Raw genomic sequence first — 24,898 nt, 5'->3', positions numbered from 1 at the left:
ACAAATTTGTTCTTGGAAAAATTAAACTGCAGATAGGACATCAATCTTTTATGTTCTGAATGGCCCTGATTCCAGCCAACTTGCTGGATGCTCTAGTCCTAATAGTTAATTCTCTTTTATAGAAAGATATTTATAAATAATGAGACTCCTCTCTTCCTTTTGATGTTTATACCAGGAACTTCTCTTGTCAGCTTGCATTGTCTAGGACCTAGGAATAATGTTTTAAAAAGTAGTGGTATCTGTTTCTGGAACTGAAGGGATCTTCCATCATTCTATGTTATTTTCTGTGGATTACTTTGTTAGGAGTACTTTATTATTAGAAATACTTTATTTCTCTTCCTCGATTGCTCAGAGCGTTTATTAGGAGTGTTGAGATTTATGGTATGCTTTGTCCACTTCCTTTGAGATGGTGTTGAGATGATGTTTTTAACATTTAATCATCTGTTCATATCATAAATGGCACATTAGTATATTTTTAATTGTTGAACCACCTTTGCTTCCTTGGAGAAATATGATCTGGTCATGATGTGATTCTTTAAACACTGTTGAATTTCATTCAACAATATTAAGGTTTCTCATCTTTGTCCAGAAAATCCGAAGATCTGGTTTTCTTCTGTGATTTGTGTTAGCATTGTTCTGATACCAAATCGCTAACTTTATAAAATGGAAAATACTTATTCCTCAAATGTAAGGCCTTTTTTTCAATTCTGGGATTTAATTTTGCCTTAGCTTGTCTCTTTATTGTATTAGTCATTTCAATGAGCCAGATTTCATCCTTTTTTAAAATAAACACATTCATGCATGGAGCTTTCTTAATTACTCCTTAGGCAAGCTTCCAAGTATTGGTATGTTTCTTTTCCCCAAGCATTATTTATGAGCGTGTCTAACTTCTAGGACCATTGGTTTCCAGCCTCTTATCTGCAGAAACCGATCCTATGTGTTTCGTTTATGTTCTACTGAGAAAATCCTCTTCCAGCCTTACCTGTGCTGCCTGAGTTAAGGAGGCGTCAAGTCTCCTGCTAGGATGGCACCTTGTGCAGTTGTTATTGCACATATTTTGAACTTTAATGTATAAATAACCAAGATGTTTCCCCCTTTAAGGAAGATTTCTACCAGGCACTGCCCCCAAGTCATTCTATGAACTACAGGAAAACCCCAAAATACAATTAATGTTTTATTAAAAAAAAAAATTGAACTCACCACTTGGTAAAGGACACCAAGTGTATATGACAAAGGAAATAAATGCCCTGGGATTAGAAAGATAATAGAAATCGAAAGACCTTTAGTTCTCAGGAGCCAGTGTTAGAGAACTCTGATTGACAAACCCCCAGAAACGAGGCAGGAACCACAGATGAAATGTTTCAATCAGTGTTAAAAAAAAAAAAAAACAAAAACAAAAACACACAAAACACTGCATCAGAAGAGAAGACACAAAAAACAGCTCTGCCAATTTTAGGAAGAGGAGGAGAGTCAACCCAAAACAGAATTCACCACATTTTTCTTGGAAGGCGCGTGGACATTAAGCAAGACTTAATGAACTTTTCCCCTAAAAATGGCCCAGCCACAGGACGGCATCTGTAAACAGTGGGTCATCTTTCCTCCTACGCTAATGTAAAAAGTCAGAGCTCAAGAAGATACTTTTTGACACTTTTCACTGTTCTAAATTACAGGATTTTAAACTTTTTCTATATAATACAGCATCACATAAATTTTTATCTAAAGGCAATGGGTTCAGGCCTGCTTTAGGCTGAAAAAAAAAAAAGTCCTTAACTTAGTGGGGACAGCCCCTACTACCTCGGCTTGGTCCCACGTAACTTCCCATTACTGTTTCTCAAAAAGCATGTCAGGGATGGCTTTTACACAGGTGGTAGCGATGCTGTTTAAAACCACAGAAGACTGAGCCGCACCTGCTCGTGGTGGAGAGGCGTCGACACATGGAGGAGAGACGACAATCAGGAGTTGGGGTCTCCTGGGTCACCCAAGCCACACGACCAGTGGGATGGGGTCTTGCTACCTTGATTTCTTTTCCACCAAAGTCCCACCATCAGATGCTTTTCACTACTTAAAAAAGCTTGATAAAGCAGTTGATGAAAATTTCAAAGAAGAGACACAGAACACCCCTAACTACAGCAATGTCTTGTTTCCACCCAGGAGCGATTAGGTCTCCCAAGAAGCCTTCTCTTTATTGTTGTAGTATTTCCTCTGGCTCTGAAAATGGACAGAGCCCCCTCTTAGCCAGTGCTCTCCACCCAGAGTACCATAGTCCATCCTTTTTCTTCTGAGCAGACTCACCCTTTCATAGAGTTGCTGCTTTAATGAAGACTTTAACGAAGCTGGATTGTCACCAAGGCCCGTGATGGCAGGAGAGTCTTTAGATGAAGCTTGTTTCCTAACTTGTTCCTTTCTTCTCCCATTCCTAGAGTACCATTCAAATTCCAGCACCCCCCGCCACCCCCCCCAAGAAGGAAAGTTAGTTATCCTATGTAGCAGCCTCCATCTACATAGAACAACGTAAGAAGTATTTTTTTGAAGCACAGAAGCACTGAGGAATAGAGTTGGCAGCTATGTTTCAACCCTTGTCTGTTCACGATTTGGGGCACCTGCTACGAGATTTTGAGGCTGCAGCACAGCAGAGCATGCTGGGAGTGATTGGCAATATTGGCCACAGCAGCAAGGGATTGGCGGCTCACGTGTTTGTGTGGACTGAGTAGTCAGTCATCCGGTGCAGGTGCCTCAAAATATCTCCCGCAGGTAAGCAGGACAGAAATGAGGAGCAGAGTTTGCCAAAAAACAAAAGTTGCTCTGGGCATGTTCTTTACTGTGCACATGAGTAAAAGACTTCTAGCCCTCAGGGAGGAACCCAGGAAGGGCGTCCTGTCCTTGCTTCCACCTTACTGAGCCTTCCACCACCAGTTGGCTCGGGGGCTTTGGGCAAATCCTATCACCTGTCTGAACCTGTTTCTTTACTTTTAAGGGCAGAAGGCCTTTAGAATCACTGACTTTTGATTTGAAAACTGGCCAGTCCCAGCCCGTCTCTGAACTTAGGCTTATTGCCCTGGAACCTACGGATGATCGAGCGGTGGATAGTTGCAGGATCACATGTCCTCAGGCTGTCCGCTAAGAACCCCGGACCCCAGTGCTCGCCTTTCTGGGTGGTCAGAGCCAAAGGCACCGCAGAGCCTCAGCCCCTGCGTGAGAGCAGAGCCCTCTCAGTGCTGGTGCCCGAGGCAGGGAGGTGCTACCCGGGGGGGGGGGGGGGGGGGTGTGCACCTCCTCCCACAGCTCTGCCATCCCCCCCCGGAGGGGCCCCGAAGAAGGCTGTGAGTGACCACTTACCTTCGCTTTCTGGAGGACGGTGCCTTTGCCCGTGACCATGACCGAAAGCGGCCTGTTCTTGAGCGCCGTAGCAGAGTTGACTGGGGTGCAGTCTGGGGCAGGGGTGGGGGTGGCAGCTTTGGGCTGTAGCGGCGAGAGGAGCACAAGGCCTCAGCCCAGGGCAGGGCATGGGACCCGCCTCCCCCAGCCCCGCGCCACGGACTCCCGCCGCTCACCCGGGGGCTCACGCTCTCCAGGTGGGTGGTGTCCACGGTGGTGCCCAGTGTCACGGGCCCGGCCTCCGCCTTCTTCAGGTTGTCCTTCACCTCCACGATGTTGAGCTCGAGGTCCACACGCCTTCTCTCCTCGACCCTGCACTCCTCATCGATTTCCTTCAGCTTCTGCTCCAGGCTGGCCAGGACCCCCTTGTCTGCGGAGGGAATTAAGCTGGCTGCGGGGAGTGGCACCCCAGGGTGGGTGGGGCCCAGCTCCAGCCCCGGCACCCAGAGTTGGGCCCCATGTTAGCATTCTGCAAAGGCTGAAGGAATACGCTGTGGGAAGACGGCTCTGCCTTCACAGGAGGGCATGCGTCTGAGGTATAGAACCTTCTGGTAGGTTCTTAGGGGCTCTCAGTTGTTTCGATACTGGCTACTGTGGCAGCAACCCCCCCAGGGAGAGAGCAGCTTTATTAGTGACCCTTGGAGGATGGCTGTGCTGTTCCCACCTGGCCTACATAGTCCCCTCAGTCCTTCTGGTGCTCAGGGCTCCCCTAAGCCCATTGGGAGCTCATTGAGAGCGGTGGTCCCCAGCCCTGGCTCTTCCTCAGTCCTGTTTTATTCTCACCCTGGAGTTCTCAGGTTGGTACTGAAGCTCCAGGAACCGACGGCTCAGAGCTCATTGCTAGCGGAGCCCATGGTGCCATGTGGCTTCAAGTAGAGTCCCAAGCCAACAGCCACTGAGATGACTTATGCCCTGTTTCCAAGCCCAGGGTGAGTACCCCCCCCCACCACCACCATCAGCCCTTGTCCAAGGGCAGGCAGGCACAGGGCCCACTGTGAAAGAAAAATTCACAGAGAACAAGCTGAGAAGATGTTAACGATGGTTCTGGACCCGGACTCTCAGAATTACTTTCCTATGCTCTGTGGACTTACTGGCCTAGGATCTTCAGGGCTGCTTTGCCAGGAGAATAAACCATAGTGGAAGTTTTCTCCTGTCCAGAAAACCCACATGGGAGAGAAAGGGTGGGGGATCCCTGGCCCTGCCTCACCGCCCAGCTCACGCCCCAGGTTTGCAAGGACTGTCGGGGATAAGCCTCTGGTCACTCTGGTTAGCACACGTCCCAGCTCTGCACTGTTGGCTGGGTAGAAAGGACATCTCCTTTCCTCTGCGCACCAGCAGCCAACACCACTGAGCCTTTGAAACCAGTGGCACAAATTTATAGACAGACAGCAGATTAGTGGTTGCCTAGGGAACTGAGGGTCGGGGGAGGGTGGGAGGGAGGATGACCACTAATGAGTATGAGTGGTGAGATGTTCTGAGGGTCACTGGTGCTGGTGGCACAGATCTGGGAAGATACTAAACACCACCATGGTGTTGTACAATGTAAGTGGGTGGGTGGTATGGTCTGCGAACTGCATCTCGGTAGAGCTGTTACAGGACAAAGGAAGTGGGTGACTCCAGTGGAAGGAGGTACGGGAGCACAATCATGTTCTAAGCTTTCCCAGGAGGCAGCTGGGTTTGTCCTCAAACCTGGTTCTGCCAGTTGGGCTTGTGGGTGCAACTGTGCGATTTAATTATTAGGTCAGCACCGAGCTGCACTCTGTAAATGAAAATGAGGTGCATGCTTCAGAAAGGTCCCATAAAAGGCAAGTTTCTTCTAGGAGATGGCTCCTGAGTGATGAGGGGGCAGGATCTGGAAAATCATCTACAAAGACTCCGATTTCTTTGCAAGGGTCTTAAATTTTTCTACACTGTGAAGAAATGAAGGCTGGAGATGCTGGATGCCGTGGTACAGGTGCAGTTAACGCAGGAAAGGGGGCACAGGCCACGTCTCAGGCAAAGGCCTTGGCACCACGTTAAAAGACGAAATATGTTTAAGTGAAAATAAAACATTATGGGTCTAAACGTGTCATTTTTAGAGATTTCCTCCTCTGACCGTTTTTTTTCCCCACCACCTTCTGGTCCTGTTGACATCAGGTCAGGGGATCTCTATACAGAATAGCAACATTTCAGACAGGGCAGGGGGGAGAACATGGCAGGGGAGCACCCAGCTGCAGCAAAGATTGATGGGGTGACGGCTGAGGGGCTGCAGGCAGGTGCACAGATCAGGATTCTTCCCATGGAAAGCCCAAGCACTTCCCCGCCCCCGACTCTCCACCCTGGAGTCAGTCCCCTCACCTGTGCATTTTTTTAAAAAAAGATTTTGAGAGAGAGAGAGAGAGAGAGAGAGAGCGCGCAGAAGGAGAGGGAGAAGCAGGCTCCCCTGCAGAGCAGGGCACCTGACACAGGGCTCGATTCAGGGACCTCCAGGATCACGACCCGAGCTGAAGGCAGACGCTTAACCCACTGACCCACCCAGGTGCCCCTCTCACCTGTGCATTTTAACACAGTCTCTCTCAGCTCCCGTTTCTCTTTCCGGAGCTGAGCCAGGTGCCCCCGGATTTCTTCCTTCTTCTTCTCGAGCCTCTCCTTCTCCTCTGTGTACCGTTTCACCTCGGCTTCTGTCCTATTCTTGCCAAGTTTGATCTCTACAGACCCAAAGAGGAGAAGCCCCAGGTCAGCCAGGCTGGGACACAAGGGCCACCCCAACCCACTGCGCAGACTCAGACACAACCCCAGGGCTTCGGCAGTGGGGCAGAGCTAAACACCAGGCCAGCCAGGCAGGGACAGACAAGACAATTGGGCCCACACTTTCTTTGCTATGTGACCTTGGGCAAGTCCCATCACCTCTGAACCTCTATTTCCTCATCTAAAAGGGAAGGATCTAGACTAACTGCCCCAAACCACTTCCAAAACATCCAACTCATCTAGCACAGGCACCTGCAGTGGCCACCCTCAACCTGTCCTTCACAGGAGGGCTGGCGCCAGCTGGGGTGACAGCTGTGGCATCGGGGCAGCTCGACGGGAAGGAGATCTTCTGCTGTTCAGTCTGGATTTTGACTGTTGTGGTTCTCGGGGAAGGCTCCTCAGGGTCTGCACTCTCCTGTTGCGGCGTCTGCTTCAGGAGAAAGCAAACACGGCTCAGCCGGCCCAGGGGCTGTGAGGGCGAGGCTGGCTCACCTGCTGGGGGGCAGCCTCACCTGCAACTCGGGGTTCTCTGGAGACTCGACAAGGGGTTCAGCCAGGGCAGGGCCTGAGTCCGCAGGGGCAGCCTCAGCTGGGGGTTCCAGGTGGGCTGGCGGCGGGGATGGGGTCTGGGCCTGGGCCCCACTGGAGCTGTGCAAAAAGGACTTGACAGGTGTGAGGTCCAGGTAGACTCGGTCGGGCTGGGATTCGCTGGGAGCTTCTGTCACAGGGGCGGCTTCCTCAGGAGTTTCCACCTGCAGAGGGGAGATAGTCTGGTGGCTCTCATCATCGCCTCTGCTCCCTGCGCTATGGAGAGGACACCAGACCTGCCTCCTGTCCCTGCCTCAAGCTGGAGTTTGTGGGGACCCGCCTCTTTGGAAAGCTTCCTCTGAGCTGGACTTATAGACCAGGGCTCAAGTCCAGGGTTTGCCATTCAGGAGGTGGGAGACCCGGGACACAGTACCTAACTGTTCCTGAATCTCATTTCTTGATCTGTAGAGAAGAGACTAGTGGACCTCCTTATCAGGTGGTTAGGATTATTTTTTGTAAGATTTTATTTATTCATAAGATACAGAAAGAGGCAGAGACACAGGCAGAGGGAGAAGCAGGCTCCCTGCAGGGAGACCGATGTGGGACTCGATCCCAAGACCTCAGGATGATGACCTGAGCTGAAGGCAGATGCTCAACCACGGAGCCACCCAGGTGCCCCAGGCGGTTTGGAATAATTCAGATAATCCACAGAAGCCCTCGGCGCAGCAGAGTTCAGTGCCTACCTAGTAAATGGAAGCTGCTTTCGCTAAGATTGTTTATTATCTGTTTGGGCCTCAAAGGTTAATGGTGTCTCTGTTCCCGATCCTGACACCACACCTCACACCAACTAGGATGGTTAACCAGCTATTTTAGCTAGAGAAGTCCCCAAGCCAGGAGCACTGCACAGAACATGGCCTTGTTGCACTAGGTGACTTAGGATCCGCCCATCTTAGGGACAACCTGCTGATCTCTGGCATCGAAGCTTGATGGGAGGAGGATGGGGACAGCCCAGGTCACTGCCCAGCCTGGGTCCTTACCACAGCCGTCAGCTCCGACGTCTCCACGTCATCGTACAGCATCTCCTGGCGGTCTGGTCTGGGCAGGCCGTCGATATAAGTGTTCGGCTCTGAGAACTTTCTCTGCATCAGTCTGGAAGACCCAGCAAGACATGGCAAGATGAGGATGAGGACAGGGTGGTCAAAGCCACCAGTGGCAGAGGATTCATGACAACGAGAGGTATAGTAGGAGCCAGAGGGCCTGCAGGGGACCCAGGGACTGGCATCGACCTCATTTTCAACTCGTCTATTTAGGGCTATCTCCTCCCTCTCTTCCCAGGGCCTTCTTACTGGAACTCCTAGTTCTGAACTTCTCTTCCAGGAAAACAAACTTCCTTTGCCCCCTACCCCTCCTCCAGATCCTACTGCCTTCTTGCCCAGATTCCTCCCTTATAGGACCTCCTTCCAACCACAAAATCCTTTCTCATTTCATCATCACGATGCACTGGGGTGGCCCAGACCAGGCACTCCCCGCTTTTTGTACAGAAAAGGGAAAGTGGATCCCACTGCAGTGGCTTGGCCAGCTTCCGTCAGAGCTACCTCCACCACCCTGACCCAGGAGCGCTTCTCCCCAGGCCCGCTCTGCTTGCCTGGAAAGCAGAAGTACCAGCGCTCCATCAGCAGTAAGGAAAGTGGATGGTCAGGAAAGGCACCAACCCTGCCCTAAGGAGTTGGAGAGTGTCCACCCAGGCCGAGGGTGTGGCCGCCCCCTGCCCAAGGCCTGGCTCAGCTCCTAGCTGCTAGCTGCTCCTGGGCCCCGGGCTTCCTGCTGCCGGGTAGGACTGGGCGGACCCTGGCTTCTCAGCTGCTGCCCTGTGTGACGGAACAGGCCACGGGAGGCCAGCCCGGGCCCACGTTTTGAAGCGTGGCTGGGAACGGGAGCGTCTGATGCAGGAAGGCCCCATAACACTCACAGCAGAGAGGTTTTGGCCGCACTCACGATACAGGACACCCTGTCTGCATCCACGTAGTCGTAGGTGAATTCTTCTGGGTCTGTCTTGGAACCTGACTCGGAGAGCAGGAGGCCCAGCCAGTGGCCCATCTCCTCAGAAGACTTGGCCTGCGAGGAGGCGGAGAGGGACATGAGCAGAGCTGGATGGATGTGCCGGCTGCTGCCCAGCCCTCCCAACCAGTAGGGAGTAGCTACTGGGTGGGTGCCAGTAGGGAGGGTGCCAGTAGCACCCTCGCCAGGATGCCCACACGGGCAAGGCCTCTGAGACAGGCGGGGGCCATGCACTCTCATTTTCACCAGCCTGTCTCAACCCTGTGTCTCTAAATAACATTTCCTGCCACCTGGATGCCACCTCGGTGATGCTGTGGACGTTTGTCCCAGGTATCAAATATGATTCATACACATGTATTTCTAGGAAGCTGAAGAGCCAGGAGAGCATGCGTTCTAGGTTGACACCTCTATGTTATAAACTGTCACATGGCAGTTTGTCACCCTAATCCGTATATACAAGATCGGATCCCTAAGAAGTAACAAAATTCAAATTTATTTTGTTGACAATTTCAATAAAGTCAGTCTTACAATAAAGGTTATCTTAAATACACCTGACATCAAGCCCACTTGCTCTGATAAATAATGAAGTAAACCCCAGTGAGGCTGGAGCCTGTTTTTTTGTTTTGTTTTGTTTTTTTACAAACACTGGGTATCTATTAAAATGCCAGCATCGCTTCTTACCATTCATTCATTCATTTATTTAGATTTTATTTATTCAGAGAGAAAGAGAGAGAGATAGAGGCAGAGACATAGGCAGGGGGAGAAGCAGGCTCCATGCGGGGAGCCTGGTGTGGGACTCGATCCCAGGTCTCCAGGATCACGCCCTGGGCTGAAGGTGGTGCTAAACCGCTGAGCCACCTGGGCTGCCCGCTTACCTTTTTTTTTTTTTTTTTTTTAAAGGGAATTCTGTAAATACTACAGGTTCACTTTCGTAAAACAGCTGCCTTGTTGGCATGACACAACACAGCTCTACTTATTACCGCATTTTCTTCATCAGAGAGGCAGCTGTGAGCAGAGCTGGACATCGAGCTGCTTTTCATTTCCCAGTCCTTTTCCAGCAGGGGTTTCCATCCAGCTTTGCGTGGGCACCCTTAGCTCCAGCCACCACCCTCTCTGCCCTGGGCAACTGTGACAGCTTCCTTACTGGTCTCATCTTGTCCCTTCTTGTGCCCCTTCCATCCGTTCCCCTGCCCCAGCTGCCAGAGGAAGCATCTTGAAATCCCAATCTGAGCATGCCACCGTCCCCTGCAACCCTCCAGGGTCGTCCCCGGGCCCCATTGCTCTGAGGATCAACCTTCCTTCCCTCCCAACCTCATCATGCCCACACCCCACCCTCAGCCCCGGCCCCCAGCCCGCAGGACTTTGCACAAAGTCATCCACTGGCTAATTCGCTGAGTAACGTCTCACCCTCACGCTAGAATCCAAGGTCCGTGACCGGGAGCGTATCTGTCTTGCTCACCACATTACTACTGTTCGGGGTCTGTAATGTCACCAGGAGAGCTGGATGGATGGACACAAGCTTGTGCCCGGCTCCCCTCGGGGAGGTCACTGGGACGTGGAGCTTTTAGCCACCAGAGGGCAGTGTTGGAGCACAGTTTGGATGAAGACCCTCGGGGGAAGGACCCGGTGCACGGGGCTGAGCCAGAGGGTGCTTCCCTGCGTGCGAAGGGCTCTGGCTCTGGCCTCGCCTGCCCAGCGCGAGGCATTAGGTCACCTCTTATTTTTGCAAATGTAACATCACATCAAACAGAGGGCGGGGAGTGGGAGAAACGTAATTGTATCACAAACCTCATTCTTACCCCAGATAAGCCCTAACAATCGTCCTCGACTCTATGTACGGCGCCGCAGCTGGTGATACACAAACCAAATCAAACCCACTGTGAATCCCCAGGAGGTTCTGCAAGCCGCTCAGGGAGTTATAAATACTCGCGCTGCCCTCAGCGCAGGAAGCAGCTCATTGTCCCTTTCCTATAACACAAGCACTCTGAGGTCAGAAAGGGAATGGAAAATTTTTTTTTTGATGCGAAGAAGTAAAATGCAAGGGAGAAAAAAAAAAGGCAAGACTGCGCTGCCTGTGGATTGTCGATTGTGGGATGACAGTGATTGTGGGGTGACAGTCCGAGCAGCACGGCCCGCCCCCCGCAGGCTGCAGTACCTCCAGCTTGGCCAGCTCCTCCCCGTGGTGGAGGATGCGGAAGGAGTACAGGTGGTCGGGGCTCGGGTCCGGGACCACCTCACAGCCCAGCAGGCTGACGGGCTGCTGGGCCACCTTGCTCCGGTTCCGGTCCTGGAAGAAGTGCAGGTGGCTGTCCCTGACGGAGCACCAGCGTGACTTCCACTGGCTGTTCACCAGCACGTTCAGGTAACCTGCGGGAGGGGACGAGGGTGTCCAGGGCTGCGCCACCCCCGCGCCTCCCAGCGTCTCCCCCAGAATCGCAGGTCCGAGACCCGTCACCGCTCTGCCCGAGGAGCTTTCTCACCCCGAAGGGGCTGGATCTCAGCACGTCCCCCCCCCCCCCGCCCCTGCATGCGGCCGGACCCCGGCAACGTGGGCTGCACGGCTCCCCTGCGTCTCGGACCGCGTCTGTCCCCGGGGACGGAGCCGTGTCGTTGACTAGAGCAGGCTGGCTGGGTCTGGTACAGGACAAGGCTCCCCCCACCCCACCCCTGTCATGCCCCCACCGGCAGCGGCCCTCCTCCCCAGACTCCGGTCACTTAGGCCACGTGCAGGAAGGTCCCCAGCCAGGGGCACCTGGCGGCAGGTGCAGTCAGTCCTCTGGCCTCCACAGCCTTAGCCTCCGGGTCACTCAGCCTCAGCCCGCAAAGGGCTGCCCCCCTTGGCCGGCTCCCTCTCCTCCTCCCAAACGCAGCCAGCCTCGCTTGACCCTCCCTGGGTCCTGCACTCCCTGCTCTGTCTTCCTTCCGAACCTGTGGATCCCAGAACAGTGAGACCTGCTTGCGTACAGCCTCCCCCAGCGGACGCGGAGCTTCTCAAGGGCAGGAACTTGCCCCCTTCACCTCCAGCGCCCAGGGTGTGTGCCCGTGGCCTCTCGGCCAGGGAGCCGCCCTCTCTGTCGGCATGCAGCGGCTGCCAGCACTGGGCTGCGTCCATCATGCCATCCTTTATTGTTCTCAGGTGGTTGCACGTGTTGGGTTCGGCTTCCTAAGAGGAGGACAAGCCTTTCCCTTTGCCCCCCACTCAGAGGAACATTTACGGAGCTGACACCATGTGCCAAGCACAGCCTTGTCCCCAGGGCTACAAAGATGCATAAAATCCAGTCCCTGCACCCCCCGTGTGCTGAGCATTCACACCTCTCCGTGCTGCCCACCTTCCCAGAGGGACTGGCCTACAAAGTGGACGCCTTCTCCATTCTAGAGGATTGCAGCTGCTCTGAGCCTTAACTGGGATGGACAAGGCCACCCTCCCGCCCACCCAGTGCTGGGCCAAGAGTGGAGATCGTGAGTTTCTCAGAGCCACACGAACAGTAGCAAAGTAGAAGAATTCACGCCCCAGACCTAGGAAACCTGGCTCATCCAGGCAAGTGCCCCACTGCCCATCTCAGTTCTCTGGACCAAAGAGAACTCTGAGTCAAGAAAGCAGGGAGCTCAGATGCCAAGTCTGTTCTCTGTCACCCTTCCCTAGCCACTGGGGACAGGAGCATGCTTCACTGCTGAAGAGACTTCCAACAATAAGCCAGCCACCTCTCTCCCAGTGGGACTCACTGAGACCAGGTTTCTGTGCCAAACACGGTGCCCCCCCGAGGCTGCAGGGGCTGGCAATGCTGGGGCACTGCCCGGTGTCCCGCCCAGAGAATTAAGAGGCTCCCAGCGTGAGGCTCCCATCCGATGACTTCCGGTTCCACCCACTCTGCCAGCCTCACAAGCCAGACCTGGACTGGGACTCGGGAAAGGAGCCCAGGGCTGGCACAAGGGATCCACGAGGAACAGCCTTCAGGCCCTGGGAAGAGCCAGAGCAGTGAGTCCCCGGTTAGAGCCAGGACAGAGGCTCCCCCAGCATATTTCCTGGGAAAGGCCTCAGTTTCCTCAAGGCAGAATGAGGGGAGTAGAGCTGACCTCTGTGAGCCTAGCAGCACCCACACACCCCCTCCGTACCAGCAGCACGGGCTTCCGTCGCCCTAAGGGACCTCACTGTCCCTATCTCTGAGCCCTTGCTGCTGCCCAGAGATGCCACCTCAGCCTATTCAGCTCCAGCCCGATCTTCAGGACTCAGAGGGTCCAACCTTGGATGGGAATGTTCTTTCTGTCCCTGGAAAGAACCCCTTACCGCTGCTACGATGACACGGCGTGTGGTTTAGGGGTATGAAGCCAGCACGGCTCTCGGGTGTGAGCTCTCAGGACCTGTTCTCCCTCTGCAGGGTCCCCTCCCCTAGCACCGCTCGCCGCGCTCCTTCAATGCTCATCAAAAGAGCAGAACTTTTTAAAGACCACTGGGAGGACCCTCGCGCAAAGGCTCAAGCACCACAGCAGGCAGCTGAACCACCTGCAGCGAAGGTCAAGAAACCTAGAGCCGCGGCTCTGCCCTCCCAAGAGATGGTCAGGGCGAGACCCAAGTCCCTGCCTGCGCGGTCCCAGCCGCCTTCCTGGAGACGGGCTCCGGCCCGGTGGGTGAGCCCGCAGGGCCTGCAGGTGGCTACGGTGCTTACTGGATGTCTCGAGGGACCTGTCCGGAGGCTCCAGCGAGGTAGATTTCTTCCTGCCCAGATTCATTAGGTTGCTCAGTTTGAGGCCAGGAGAAGATTTCTTCTTGACTGTCAACATGAGAGAAAAAGCCGTCAGCATTGCAACAGCCCAATGACAGGCCGCAGCGAAAGATGGAAACAGCAGACCCATTCCCATTGCCTCTGCACCTCCCCGTGTGTGTGTGCACATGCACACTCACACACACACATGCACACACGCATACATGTACCCACACTCTGCTGCCCAAACCGGGATCCACAGTCCAGAGTCAGGTATCCCTGGAATCAAACACTCAAGAAGGGGGCACATCAACTCATTTGTTTTTTTAAAAATAATTTCTATTTTTAAAAAAGAGTTATGTGGGGATCCCTGGGTGGCTCAGTGGTTTGGCGCCCGCCATCGGCCCAGGGTGTGATCCTGGAGTCCCGGGATCGAGTCCCGTATCAGGCTCCCTGCATGGAGCTTACTTCTCCCTCTGCCTGCGTCTCTGCCTCTCTCTCTCTCTCTCTGTGTCTCTCATGAATAAATAAATAAAATCTTAAAAAAAAAAAGAGTTATGTATTTGAGAGAGAGGGACAGAGACAGAGGGAGTGCAAGCACAGGCAGGAAGGGCAGAGGGAGAGGGAGAATGTCAAACAGACACCCCACTGGGCACGGAGCCGGAAGCGGAGCTCGATCCCACGACCCTGAGATCATGACCTGAGCCCAAATCAAGAGTCACACAATCAACCCGCTGAGCCACCCAGGCGCCCCACACCAACTCCCCTCATAGACTATGTCAGCACTTGAGAATCTTCACAGACTGCATTGGCTCAAAGAGCTGGGGTCAAAAAAAAACAAAAAAAAAAGAGCTGGGGTCAAGGGTTAGCAGCAAACAAGGAGAGATGCAAGAATATTCTACTCCTAGCAATTCATAAAACTTGACTTCAATTTGCTCATCCCTCCCTTCTTCCTGGGCTTATCAGCTGTGTTATTTCCAAGCAGTTTAGAAGTTGGAGGCATGTTGCAAGCAGCTGTTAAAACCCATGAGGGATGAGCCAGACAGCCATGTCTCGCAGCCTGGGACGCCCTCCCCCTCCCGAGCCCAGGCTGACAGCCACAAGCATCGGTACCATCTTTGGCCTCTGGAACCTCAGGGTGGCCATCTATGGAGCTTCCATATTCCGAGGCTGACAGGTACTTCTCCATTATATCTAGCTGTGGAAAAGAGAGACAAGTGGGTGATCTTGTCTGGGAATGGTTACCTGGGGGATCACAATGTAAGAGAAACTAATAGATAGCTTTTGGGTGTAGGCTAGAGGCCCCGCGGAGTCCAGGTCACTGGCGGCACATTGGCCAGCCTTCCCTCGGGCTCTCTGGGAGACCTTTCCTTGCCCCATCCCCATCCCTCTTCTTCAGGCCACCACTCATCCAAGTTCACAAGTTCCCAACATGCCTGCCCAACCTAAGGCAAGCTGCCAACCCCAGCGGTGGCATTAGAGCTGACATCCCAGCTGAAACTGTCGGGCTGGGAACCACCCGTCCGGGAGCGTGAGGATGGCTTTGCAGAACTGACTGTACTACTAACATAGCAGGTTTCAGAGAAGGGCCAGCCTGTCTACACAGCATCAGACCATGATCTGAACCCTGGCTGGAGCATTCTCCATCCAGACCAGGTGCTCGACTTAAAAGTCTTTCTTGGCCCTGCTGTGCATGTGTTTAAAGAGAGGTAATACCCCCATCTACATCCCCAGGGCTGTTAGGGGACTTGGGAATTTCTAGGAGCTGCTGTTAGAATGTGAAGCGCTCAGAATATTCCAGACAAGCTGCTCTCAGAGAACAACATCCTCCAGACCTTTGGGAAACAGGCTGAGGGACTCCCAACCAACAGGCAGGCCGTAGGCGGGGGCTCGAGGACTGCTACACCTGGCCAGGGAACTCCGAGAGGGATGGTCTGTGCCTTCCTCCTCCCTACTTGAGACATCTATGTATGTCCCCTCTGCCCTCTTCCTTGCCAGGGCTGGGGAGCCCAGGGAGACATGGTGCTGCTGTTCTGTGTGCTCCCAGACTTCAGGGCACCTCCCTGCTGATACTTGGTGACATGGACTGAGAAGCCACAGGTGTCAGCCCTCCCCTCCAAGAGCACCTGGCCCAACTTTCTCAACCTTGGCCCTTCAAAGCAGGGGCCCCATGGCTCCATGCAAATGAGCAACAGAGCCCTTTGGAATTGACAAGGGGACAGTAAGGGGACAGTCCACCCAGCCCCAAAGCTCTACCAGGAGCAAATGCGAAAGAAGGGCCACATGCCATGAATTTCCCTGCCTAGGAATGGAGGGCACGCTGACCTTTGTTCTAATAAAGCTTCCTGCACCCAAGCAAGAAAGGATCAACTTCATCGATTTTCCTGCCAACCTGAAGCTACTGGCACCGTGCATGTCTTACTCACTGGGCTGACGGGCAAAAGCAAAGATCTCAGTTTTATACTTTTAATTTTGACAGAGAAGAGAGAGAATTGAACTCTCTCCCAGGCAGCACAGAGGCTTACTTTCTGACAGTTCAGGCGCTGGGCATCTGGGGCGTACTGGTTTCCCTCGGACGCTCCTTCTGAAGGCAGGCCGCTCACCTCCTGGATGACCTGAAGGACAAGAAAAGCCATCACCGGAGGCCCTTCTGGCTCAGACTCACAGCCAGACCCAAGCTAGGGCCCCTCGAGGTCAGGGGAAGTGGGTGGAGGTGAGACAGGGGATGCACGCTTTCCAAGGCACGGCGACTATCCCTCCCACCTGCAGGCCTGTTCCTCAGCCCACTCCCCTGCAGACCCCCACATGTTCTGGTGGCCGGCGGGGCAGGGGTGGGTGCTTTACAGCAAAGCCTGAAGATGGCCAAAGCTGCCAGCCCTCAACTCTGCGAGCCTCCTCCTCGGCCTCATCCTGGGCGGGGGTGGCTGCTCGGTTGTGGGTATGAGAAAGAACTGCGTTTGCCATGGTCCCCTCAGCTTTTGGGGGGCCATGGAGCTTGCTGTGGAGGGCCTCTGTCGGCTCGGGAAGCAGGCCTACCAACTGCCTGAGTCCAGCACTGGCTCTCTAGACCGGTCTGTCACAGTCCACTCCACCCTCCTCCAGAAGGAGCCTTTTCCCTGGCACCCAGGGGCCAGGGCTAGGGGTGCACATGTCAGAGGTAGCTCTGGCCACACAAGCAGCACTGGGGCTCTGCACTGGGAGCCCCCTGGGAGGTTCCCAGAGGGTAACAGCCCGAGGCAGCCACACACACATCCCCACGCTGCCCATCCCAAGCCCTGTGGACGCAGCAAGAGTACTTTCAAAGACCTTCCTTCTTCAGTCTCTGCTTAGAGCAGTTTATGGAAACAAGTTTAAAATTAGAGAAGCCAAAGAATAAAAGGAAGAAGGCTATGGGGTTGGGGAAGCATAAGGCATTTCTCACTTCTTAGACTGACTCCAGTTCAGGCCCTGGTCCACGTGGGGGACCAAACATGCCCCATGGTGCTGTGCGAAGGAGAGAGGCACTGCAGTCCATCACTAGTGGCATGACCTGGGGTCTAAGCTTCGGTCACCGCATCTGTCGGATGAGCCACACCTAGAGTCTGGGGCACCGTGAGGACCCGTGTGATCCTTATCAGCTGGGGCCTGAGTGTGCAGACACCCTACGCAGGGGAAGCATGCAAAGCCGGACATCCAGGCCTGAGCGCTTCTCTGGGAGAGTCCTGCCTTTCCTGGGGCTCTTGCCCCATCCTTAGCATTTCCCACCCACTGCCATATACCTGCCCCACCTGTGAGCTCAGGGGTGATCACTGAGAGTTGGGACATGGAGGCCAGGGAAGGTAGGTAGGCTTGACAAAACAGATACACATAGATGGCCGAGAGCCCATCACACAGGCTAACGGGTCCTACCAAACTGCAAGTGTGTGCAGCTGCTCAGAGTCAGGCCCTCGCAGCCAGGTCCAGCTCCATGCTCATCTGACCAGGGAGGAAGGGGGCCTCTGTGAAGGCCGACAGAGAGGCTATTCCTTCTGAAAGGGTTCTTGTCTTTGAAACCACAAGCAGGGGTTTCAGGATGAGGGCATGTGAGTGGGAGAGAGAGGCTGGGAGTCAGAGGAAGGACAGGTGGGTCGGAGCAGCAGAACAGCACTGAGAGCAGGAGCACCGTGTGTGTGTGTGTGTGTGTGTGTGTGTGTGTGTGTGCGCGCGTCTACAAGTCTTTGTGTGTATGCAACTACTTGTGCATGTGTGTACACGTGCATGCAAGTGTTTATGTGTATATCTGCAAGTGTGGGTGCACACAAGTACTTGTGTGTATGTACATAGGTGGATAGGGCTAGAGGGCAGACACAGCACTTCTACGAGAAATGCATTGGCGTGGCCATGATGGAGGAGGGGGCAGCAGGAACCAAGGAAGGAAGGGACCTCTCTGGCTGACCAGGGTCCTGCCCCCAAACCAGGGGCACCTTCTTGGTACAAACCTTCTACCTTCTGGCATTGTCAAGCTCATCTTTAACATGGGCCAAACCAGGCTTCGTCATCACTGGGGGCTACCCCCATGTACCTGCAGGCAGACCTGACCACATGCATCTGTGATGGCAGGACACACAGGACTGCGGTCAGACAGTCACACCTACTGCTTGCCAGGTGCCCTTGACTGGTCACCTCCTCCCTCAGAGCCTTAATCACCACCCCTGTAAAATGGTGGTATGAACCTTGTGCAGCTACCCTCGGCGTGATTAGGTAGGTTAAGTTTGATAAAAGCACACGGCCCATGATAAGTGCCTTACGGGTGACCCCGCCATCCATTCTTCTTTACTAAGGAGGCCGGTGATGCCTCTCCAGAAACCAGAGGGCTAATGAGTCTCTACTAGAGCCCAAGTCCAGGAACAGTAGCGGAGAGATCCTTTCCTTAGGACTGACGGCTACCACTCAGAACACAGAAACCCTGGGAATTTGAAGGACTGTAGATCCTCTACCCTTGACAGCAGTCATCCCTTTTAGAAAAAGCCAAGGAGCCCTGTAGGGGGCCAGGCCTGTGTCCCCAGCAGCCCAGTGCCACCCTCACCCTGAGCCACTGCTCCGCTTGGTCCCTGCTCTGCAGGCCCAGCACGATCACGTCGGCGTTCATTGGTGTGATCTTCAGCTTGTGCTCCTTCTTCCGCACTTGCTTTTCCTTGTGGACGACGCTGCTGCCCAGCAAGTTCACATCCAGCTGAGGGCTGTGGTCCTTGGAGGATTTGTAGCACTAGAAGGGAAGAGAGACACTGTGCCACTTTGCCAGGGGTGCCAGGCCTGGCCGGGTGCTGCAGAGATGGGCCACGGGCACGGCAGGACCCCTGAGAGCTCGGCTCTCCCCAGCAAAACCAAAGGTGCAGAATGAGGCCTCAGGTATCAGTAGCTCTTGCTCTTGGCATCAGAGCGACCAGGGAGACTGTCTCCTCTCTCTCACACCCCCTTCTTGCCGGCCTCCCCGGGGATGCCCTGCACCCTGCTCATCCAGGCTGCTCCAAGGGCTCCGCAGGCCTCAGCTAGCTCCTGAAAATAGTCCTCTGCAGCCAACTCTCACACCTTCAGGTTGGACTCACTCTTCCCACTTCCCCGCCTGTCTCCATTTCTTGCTCACCAATCTCAGGGAGGGGCGCTTAGGGAATGAAGACCAAGCTCATTATCTGCTTAGTTAAGAAGATGATTTGTAGCGAAAGAAAAGAAGAAAGAAAAGAAAGAAAAGAAAAGAAAAGGAATGAAAAAGAAAGAAAAGAAAGAAAAGAAAGGAAGGAAGGAAGGAAGGAAGGAAGGAAGGAAGGAAGGAAGGAAGGAAGGAAAAGAAAAAGAAAGAAAGGGACTTGCTTCCCCTCCCAGACAAAATACTCTGCCCCTGTTTGTGATGGGTATAGAAGGGTCCTCGCAGGGCTGGGGACAGCGTTACCAGAAGGAGCATCTGCACAGGGCAGGGCATGTCGTGACCCGGGAGGAAAGCGTGCTTATAATGATTCCAAGGAACTTCCAATGAGGACATAAAAACTGTGAATTGTAATTTAGAATAACAGGAAACAGGGCTGTGGTCAGAGTCATAGCTTCTGGTTCCCTTATGGATTTTTTCTTATAATCGGTAATTCAAAATACCGTGACTTCTGTGACAATGCCTCCCTTTCTGCCTCTGCACAGGTGAGTGTGGCGGCCACAACCAGGGGGACTAGGGGGTCCTGACCGGGCACGGGGCTCCACCCCAAACGGCCAGGGGTCCAGATGTGAGGAAGAATGAGCCCTCAGACCAGGGGACAAGATCCCTGGGAAAACACGTCTATGGGATGGGCCTGGGGGCAGGGGGTGGTCACCACAGCCCCCTTGGAGGGACCTGTGAAAACCACTAGACTTTTTTTTTTTTAAGATTTTTGTTTATTTATTCATTAGAGACAGAGACAGAGAGAGAGAGGGGCAGAGACACAGGCAGAGGGAGAAGCAGGCTCCACGCAGGGAGCCTGATGCGGGACTCGATCCCGGGTCTCCAGGATCACACCCTGGGCCGAAGGCGCTGCTAAACCGCTGAGCCCCCCCGGGCTGCCCCCATTAGACTTTCTTAGTTAAGAGGCACCACACTCATCCACGCACACGGCTCTGCCTACGATTTCAGATCAGGGACAGGAGAAAACCTCCACGTAGGAAGGGCTCCGTCCGCCTGGCATGAGGGGCCGCCTCCCCTGACCCCCCCCAGACACAGAGGACAGCACCACAGCACGAGCCCAACCGACCAGGAGCCTGGTGTCCTTGATGACGCAGAGCTGCTTGGCCCACTGCCCCAGCCACTTCTTGCGCCACAGGAAGGCACAGATGCGGGCGTCGCGCATCAGCTCGATGCTGGCCTCGGGCGAGGGCCACTGGTGGGGCGCCGACTTGCCCTTGCTGTTCTCCTCTTCATCGTAGGACTCGTAGGAGCTGCTCACTGCCTCTCCGTCCTCTGCAAGGAAGACCCACGCGGTCACGGCCCCCGGGGCAGGGGAACCCTCGTCCAGGAGGGAGGGCGGGGGCCCCCAGGCCGCGACCGCCCGGCCCCCGTGTCCCTGAGCCAGCCTGACAGCCGCCAACCACAGCCCCCTCGGTGACGCTTCTTGGAGGCGCTTCTGGCCACAGACACAAACAACCCAAACCAGGAGTCTCTGCCTTTTCCTCCTCCAATCTGTCATCCCAGACTCCACAGATGTCAAGTGGACAAGACGCTGCCCGCAGGCGAGGGTCCACACTTGACAAGGCCAGGCCCCCCTGCGGGCCTCTGGATCCTCACCTGGGGCTTTAGCAGTGGGGCAGAGGGGGGAGCCTGGCACCCGGGCACTGTAGGGGGGCCCAGGGGAAGGGTCTCTGGGAGCCCCCGCTGGGCACCAGGTAAGCCTCTGAGGGCTGGGCCACCTCTGTCCCTGCTTGTCCTGGGAGGAAAGGCTGCAGCCTCTCAAGGGGAGACAAACCACAGCAGGAAATGGCTCTGTGGGGAAGGCGGCTGTCCCCCCTGGGCCCGGCCCTTGGGCCAACCCACTGCCAGCCTCCCCGGGCTCTGCTGGCTCTCCCTCCCCACGGCCAGCCTCCCCGCACACACAGCCGCCTCTGCTGGTTTCCACCTCTGGTCAGCCTCATGCTTGTTCTGCTCGAGAGAATCCCAAAGCTCACCAAGCACAAACCATGTTCAATCCTGTGCACGCTCCCTGTGCCTCAGTTTCTCCTGCCCCCCCCCCCCCACACACACACAATGTACCCTGCGAGAGTCATTCTGTTCTCCGGGCCTCGTTATGCTGTTTAAGGCCAACAGAAACTAGGGGAAGGAAAAAGTAAATCAGTAAAACCCCAAAAAGAAGGACGTGGAAAAAAGAGAACCTCAGGATCCCAACCTAGTCCAACCCCTGGCTCAACACTGGAATCCTGTCTGTGGGAATCCTGACACCGCTCCAGCCTCTGCTTGAATTCCCCCCAGGACGGGGAACTCACTATCTCCTGATCCCTAGATATGACTGGGTAGAAAGTCAGGCCACCATCTACTTCCCTGTCACCTCTACAGACATGGTCCATCCCCTCGAGTCAGGGTGAACGCAACTCCTCTATCCGCCCCTCCAGTCTCCTCCGGAAACACGTCAGCCCGTGGGCCCTTAGTGTCCCTTCTGCAGAAGCCCCTTCTCCTCTCTGCCCAGCAAGGTTCCTCCACGCCAGGAAAACAGAACCACATTTGACTTAGAATATAGAAAACCAGAATGAGGCCACTGCCATAGTTACCCTCGCTACGAGGCCAATGGAAATGTGTTTTCATATTTCTAAAAATAACACTTCCAATATTTTAATATCCACTTTCTTTTAAAGCAGTGTGGTACTGCTCCCCTTCACAGCTTAACAAAAAAAGTTGCACAGCTCATACCTTCACACCTATTAAATAAGCAAAGACTGGAAAGAGCGGCGTAGCCAACGGGAGACCCGAACTTTCCCGTTGCTGGTAGTAACGTACATGAAACACAAGCCTCTCAGAAAACCATCTGGCAGCCTGTTGTTTCAAGAGCCATAAAGATACCCATACCCTTTGACCCAATGATCCCAGTCCTGAGAGTTGATCCTAGGAAACTAGTTTAAAAAAAAAAAAAAAAAAAAAAAGTAAGGCAGGAAAGCGGTAGGTTATGTGCATCAAGTTATTAATTCCAGTGCCATTTACAGTCAGTGGAAGGCGAGTGGGGGGGGGGGGGAAGTGTGATGCACCCACTGCAGAGCATGCCGTGCAACCCTATTGGATGGGAACTCTGAACAGTAATCCGCAGCTCAAGAAATATGATGGTCAGTGAGGAGGCACAATTAAAATTCTATGTGCGAATAGATCGGTACCAAGAGGCAAGAGGAAAAACTCAAGAGAGCTGACTTGATCAGGTGGTAGGATCAGGGCAATTTTAGAAAAAGTCCTCATCGTCAGTGTGGTATACTCTGTACAATAAGGGAACTCAGAATGATACAGTGTCACTGGGATGCCTCCTTCAGTAACAGAAATTAATAGAGGGCGGCCACAGAGTTCAGCAGGAAGAAGCTGGCCAAATCTCCCCATTGTTTGTGCTTCCGGGGTTGGCACAAGCGTTCGGTGGAGAATTCCAACACCTGCCCATCCACCGTCAGGCAGGTATGAGGAAGCTGAGAAGACAGCAAATCACAGTATTTCAAACTACCTGAAGTGGCTTAGGGGAATCTTGGAGCAAATGTATTGTCATTTTATTTATCTCCTAAGAGGGATCACAGCATGGCCATGACTGTGGGACAGTCCTAAAGCAGATATGTGGCTTCTGGGGCTCGTAGGATGAATGGGAGTAAAAGGCAGGAGGCTCAGGGAATTCCATCCCATTTCTGCACCCCTGGTGGACCACCCCCCACTGTGTGCTGCCGGAGGTCTTTGGGAGAAGGGGGCAAGACAACCATGCAGCGCTCTGGTCCTTCACTCGTGCATTCAGATGCCAGTGGCAGGGGGCTGTGGCAGGTAGAGAAGTCTCTCCTTCTAGAAGGATGATACACGATGTACACATGCAGGACCCATGCAGAGGCCGCCCCCAGGTCATGCATCCCATCTCTGGAAGCCAGGCAGCAGGCATGGAATCACTGGCTTTCCAGCTCTGGGGACAAGCAGTACCCAAGGTGATTGTGGCGTAAATGACTCCTTCAGGCACCTGCACCCATCTGGGGACTCCAGTGGGGGAAAATCCGCCAGAATGACCTGTATGAGATCCAGAAGCACAGAGAAAGGCAAGATGGAGAGACACAAGATGAAGAGAGGTACAGACCCCAGTGCAGAGACACAGAGAGACCCAGATGTGGCCCCGTGGCTGCTTATCCACTGTAAGCTAGTACTTTCCCACTGGAGGAGTGGACTTAGCAGGACAGGCCCCAGCCCAATCAAGGACACCTTCTCCCAGCCACTTCCCAACCAGAGATGACCAGGTAGCTACTTGTCACCAATAGAATGTGGGTAAAAGTCACTTCTGGCTGGCGCTTTTAAGAAACTCTTTTAAGGGATTCTCTTCTCTTTCCCTGCAGAGGATTCTGTGGTCTTAGAGGGTGCTCAAGCCCACCCAGGAGGGAGCCTAGACTACCTACCGACCTAAAATACCCACACTGAGCTGTTCATAAGAAAGAGATTTGTATTGTGTCACTTTAAGCAGAAAGGGGGGTTATTTGTTACCGTAGCTGCCATGACCCCAGCATGAGACATCATGGGCCAAGTAGCTGACATCTCGCGCAAGTAGGACTGACCCTTGTATCTCCTGCACAGGCCATCAGGGCACTTCCTAAACTTTTTCTTGGAGAGAGAGGCCTGACCCTTCAGAGCAGTGTGGGGACAGTGCTGATAGAGCAGAACAAGAACCCAAGCAACCAGTCTCTGTAGGAAGTCTACGAATGGCTGGTGGCCAAAGGTCATCCCTCCTGCCATGACCTGCAGGTTTCACCGCTCAAACAGGTGTGGGGACAACGAGCAGGAAGTAAGGGCAGACCAGGTTACAAATGCAGGTGAAGCCCTCCCTTTGTGGCATGGGACCAATTCTCTCCAAAAGTCATCCTCGGTTGTTGTCCCAGCAGGAGAGGAAATGCAGCTGGCAGCTTCCTACCCACCTTGCTGCGTTCAGGCTGTCTTCACAATGACGCCCCGGTCTTGGCTAAAACCAACATGAATTTGCAGCCAAATGACAAACACCATGAAGCTTGGGCCCACTTGTTTATGATAAGATAAAGTGTCTGCCCCACAAACAGGCCCCCGGGAGCGTCTGGGATGCAGGCCCCCGCTGGCACGGGCCACACCCGAGAGAGTTAGGTTTAAGACGCATGGAGGTACTCGTCCTGGTGAGTCACAGCTTCCACCTTCCAGATGCATCCAGACAAGTAGCACCGCACCCTCCGCTTTGGTCTGAAATCACGGCCCCGCCGGTGACTCGGCAACATCCCACACGCTCCGTGGGTTCAAGCTAAGTGATGTCTGCCCACAAAGCCAGCCTCTTAGAATAAAATAACCTCAATCCAAACAGGCCCCTCACCTCCCACACAGTTCCTGGGACCGGAGGCAGTAGGTGAAGTGTGAAGAAAGAGAAGAATCTGAGGTGGCTCCGAGAGACTGGTCCTGTCCGACCTCTGGTCCGGCTCTTTACGGAGCCAACAACACCCCTTTTCAGCCAAGTTCATTCCTACCCATGTAGACCCTTGCCTTTTATATTTGCAAATTGCTTTATGCTTTCAAAGACCTTTCGCCTACCAAGGAAGGAAGCTGAGTGAGGTAAGAAGGGCAGAGCGAGAGGACCAGAGACCAGCCTCATGCGTGAGTAGGCCACAACACTGTCTTTCTTCCAGAATTTTTGGGGCCTTTCTGTGCTATCAAATCCCTACACCAAGAGCACAGCATGTCTGATCTGACTCCTCTGGCTGAGAACCACTGGCCAAGGACTCACCCTATAGCACAGGCCCCCGAATACCTAATGTTTTCACTGATACCTAATGTCAGTCACTGAGGCCTGAGGTCTTATCAGAAAGAAGCCAAAGTC

General features: G+C 53.9%; 1 protein-coding gene across 15 annotated transcripts in view; it reads right to left on the bottom strand.

Moving 5' to 3' along the window:
- Positions 1–1,161: 1,161 nt before the first annotated feature.
- The window catches only part of AFAP1L2 (actin filament associated protein 1 like 2), a 96,889-nt gene continuing 73,152 nt past the window's right edge, over positions 1,162–24,898 (bottom strand). For 4 of the 15 annotated variants that reach the window (XM_072805210.1, XM_072805208.1, XM_072805216.1 and 1 more), the window contains 15 exons: positions 23,002–23,085; positions 20,117–20,322; positions 18,433–18,612; positions 15,914–16,003; positions 14,502–14,586; positions 13,353–13,457; positions 10,844–11,055; positions 8,600–8,745; positions 7,668–7,779; positions 6,615–6,854; positions 6,355–6,532; positions 5,907–6,062; positions 3,552–3,745; positions 3,337–3,459; positions 2,464–3,188 (listed from right to left, as the gene is read on the bottom strand). In XM_072805210.1, coding sequence (XP_072661311.1) covers positions 3,096–3,188; positions 3,337–3,459; positions 3,552–3,745; positions 5,907–6,062; positions 6,355–6,532; positions 6,615–6,854; positions 7,668–7,779; positions 8,600–8,745; positions 10,844–11,055; positions 13,353–13,457; positions 14,502–14,586; positions 15,914–16,003; positions 18,433–18,612; positions 20,117–20,322; positions 23,002–23,085 — 2,204 coding nt within the window. In that variant the 3' untranslated portion in view covers positions 2,464–3,095. Of the gene's footprint in view, positions 2,417–2,463; positions 3,189–3,336; positions 3,460–3,551; positions 3,746–5,906; positions 6,063–6,354; positions 6,533–6,614; positions 6,855–7,667; positions 7,780–8,599; positions 8,746–10,843; positions 11,056–13,352; positions 13,458–14,501; positions 14,587–15,913; positions 16,004–18,432; positions 18,613–20,116; positions 20,323–23,001; positions 23,086–24,898 lie in introns of those variants that run through there. The other 11 variants (XM_072805215.1, XM_072805207.1, XM_072805214.1 and 8 more) reach the window with 7 other exon arrangements.

Source organism: Canis lupus, chromosome 29 (assembly GCF_048164855.1).
Source record: "Canis lupus baileyi chromosome 29, mCanLup2.hap1, whole genome shotgun sequence".
NCBI lineage: Eukaryota > Metazoa > Chordata > Mammalia > Carnivora > Canidae > Canis > Canis lupus.
This window is presented reverse-complemented; position numbering and strand designations above follow the sequence as displayed.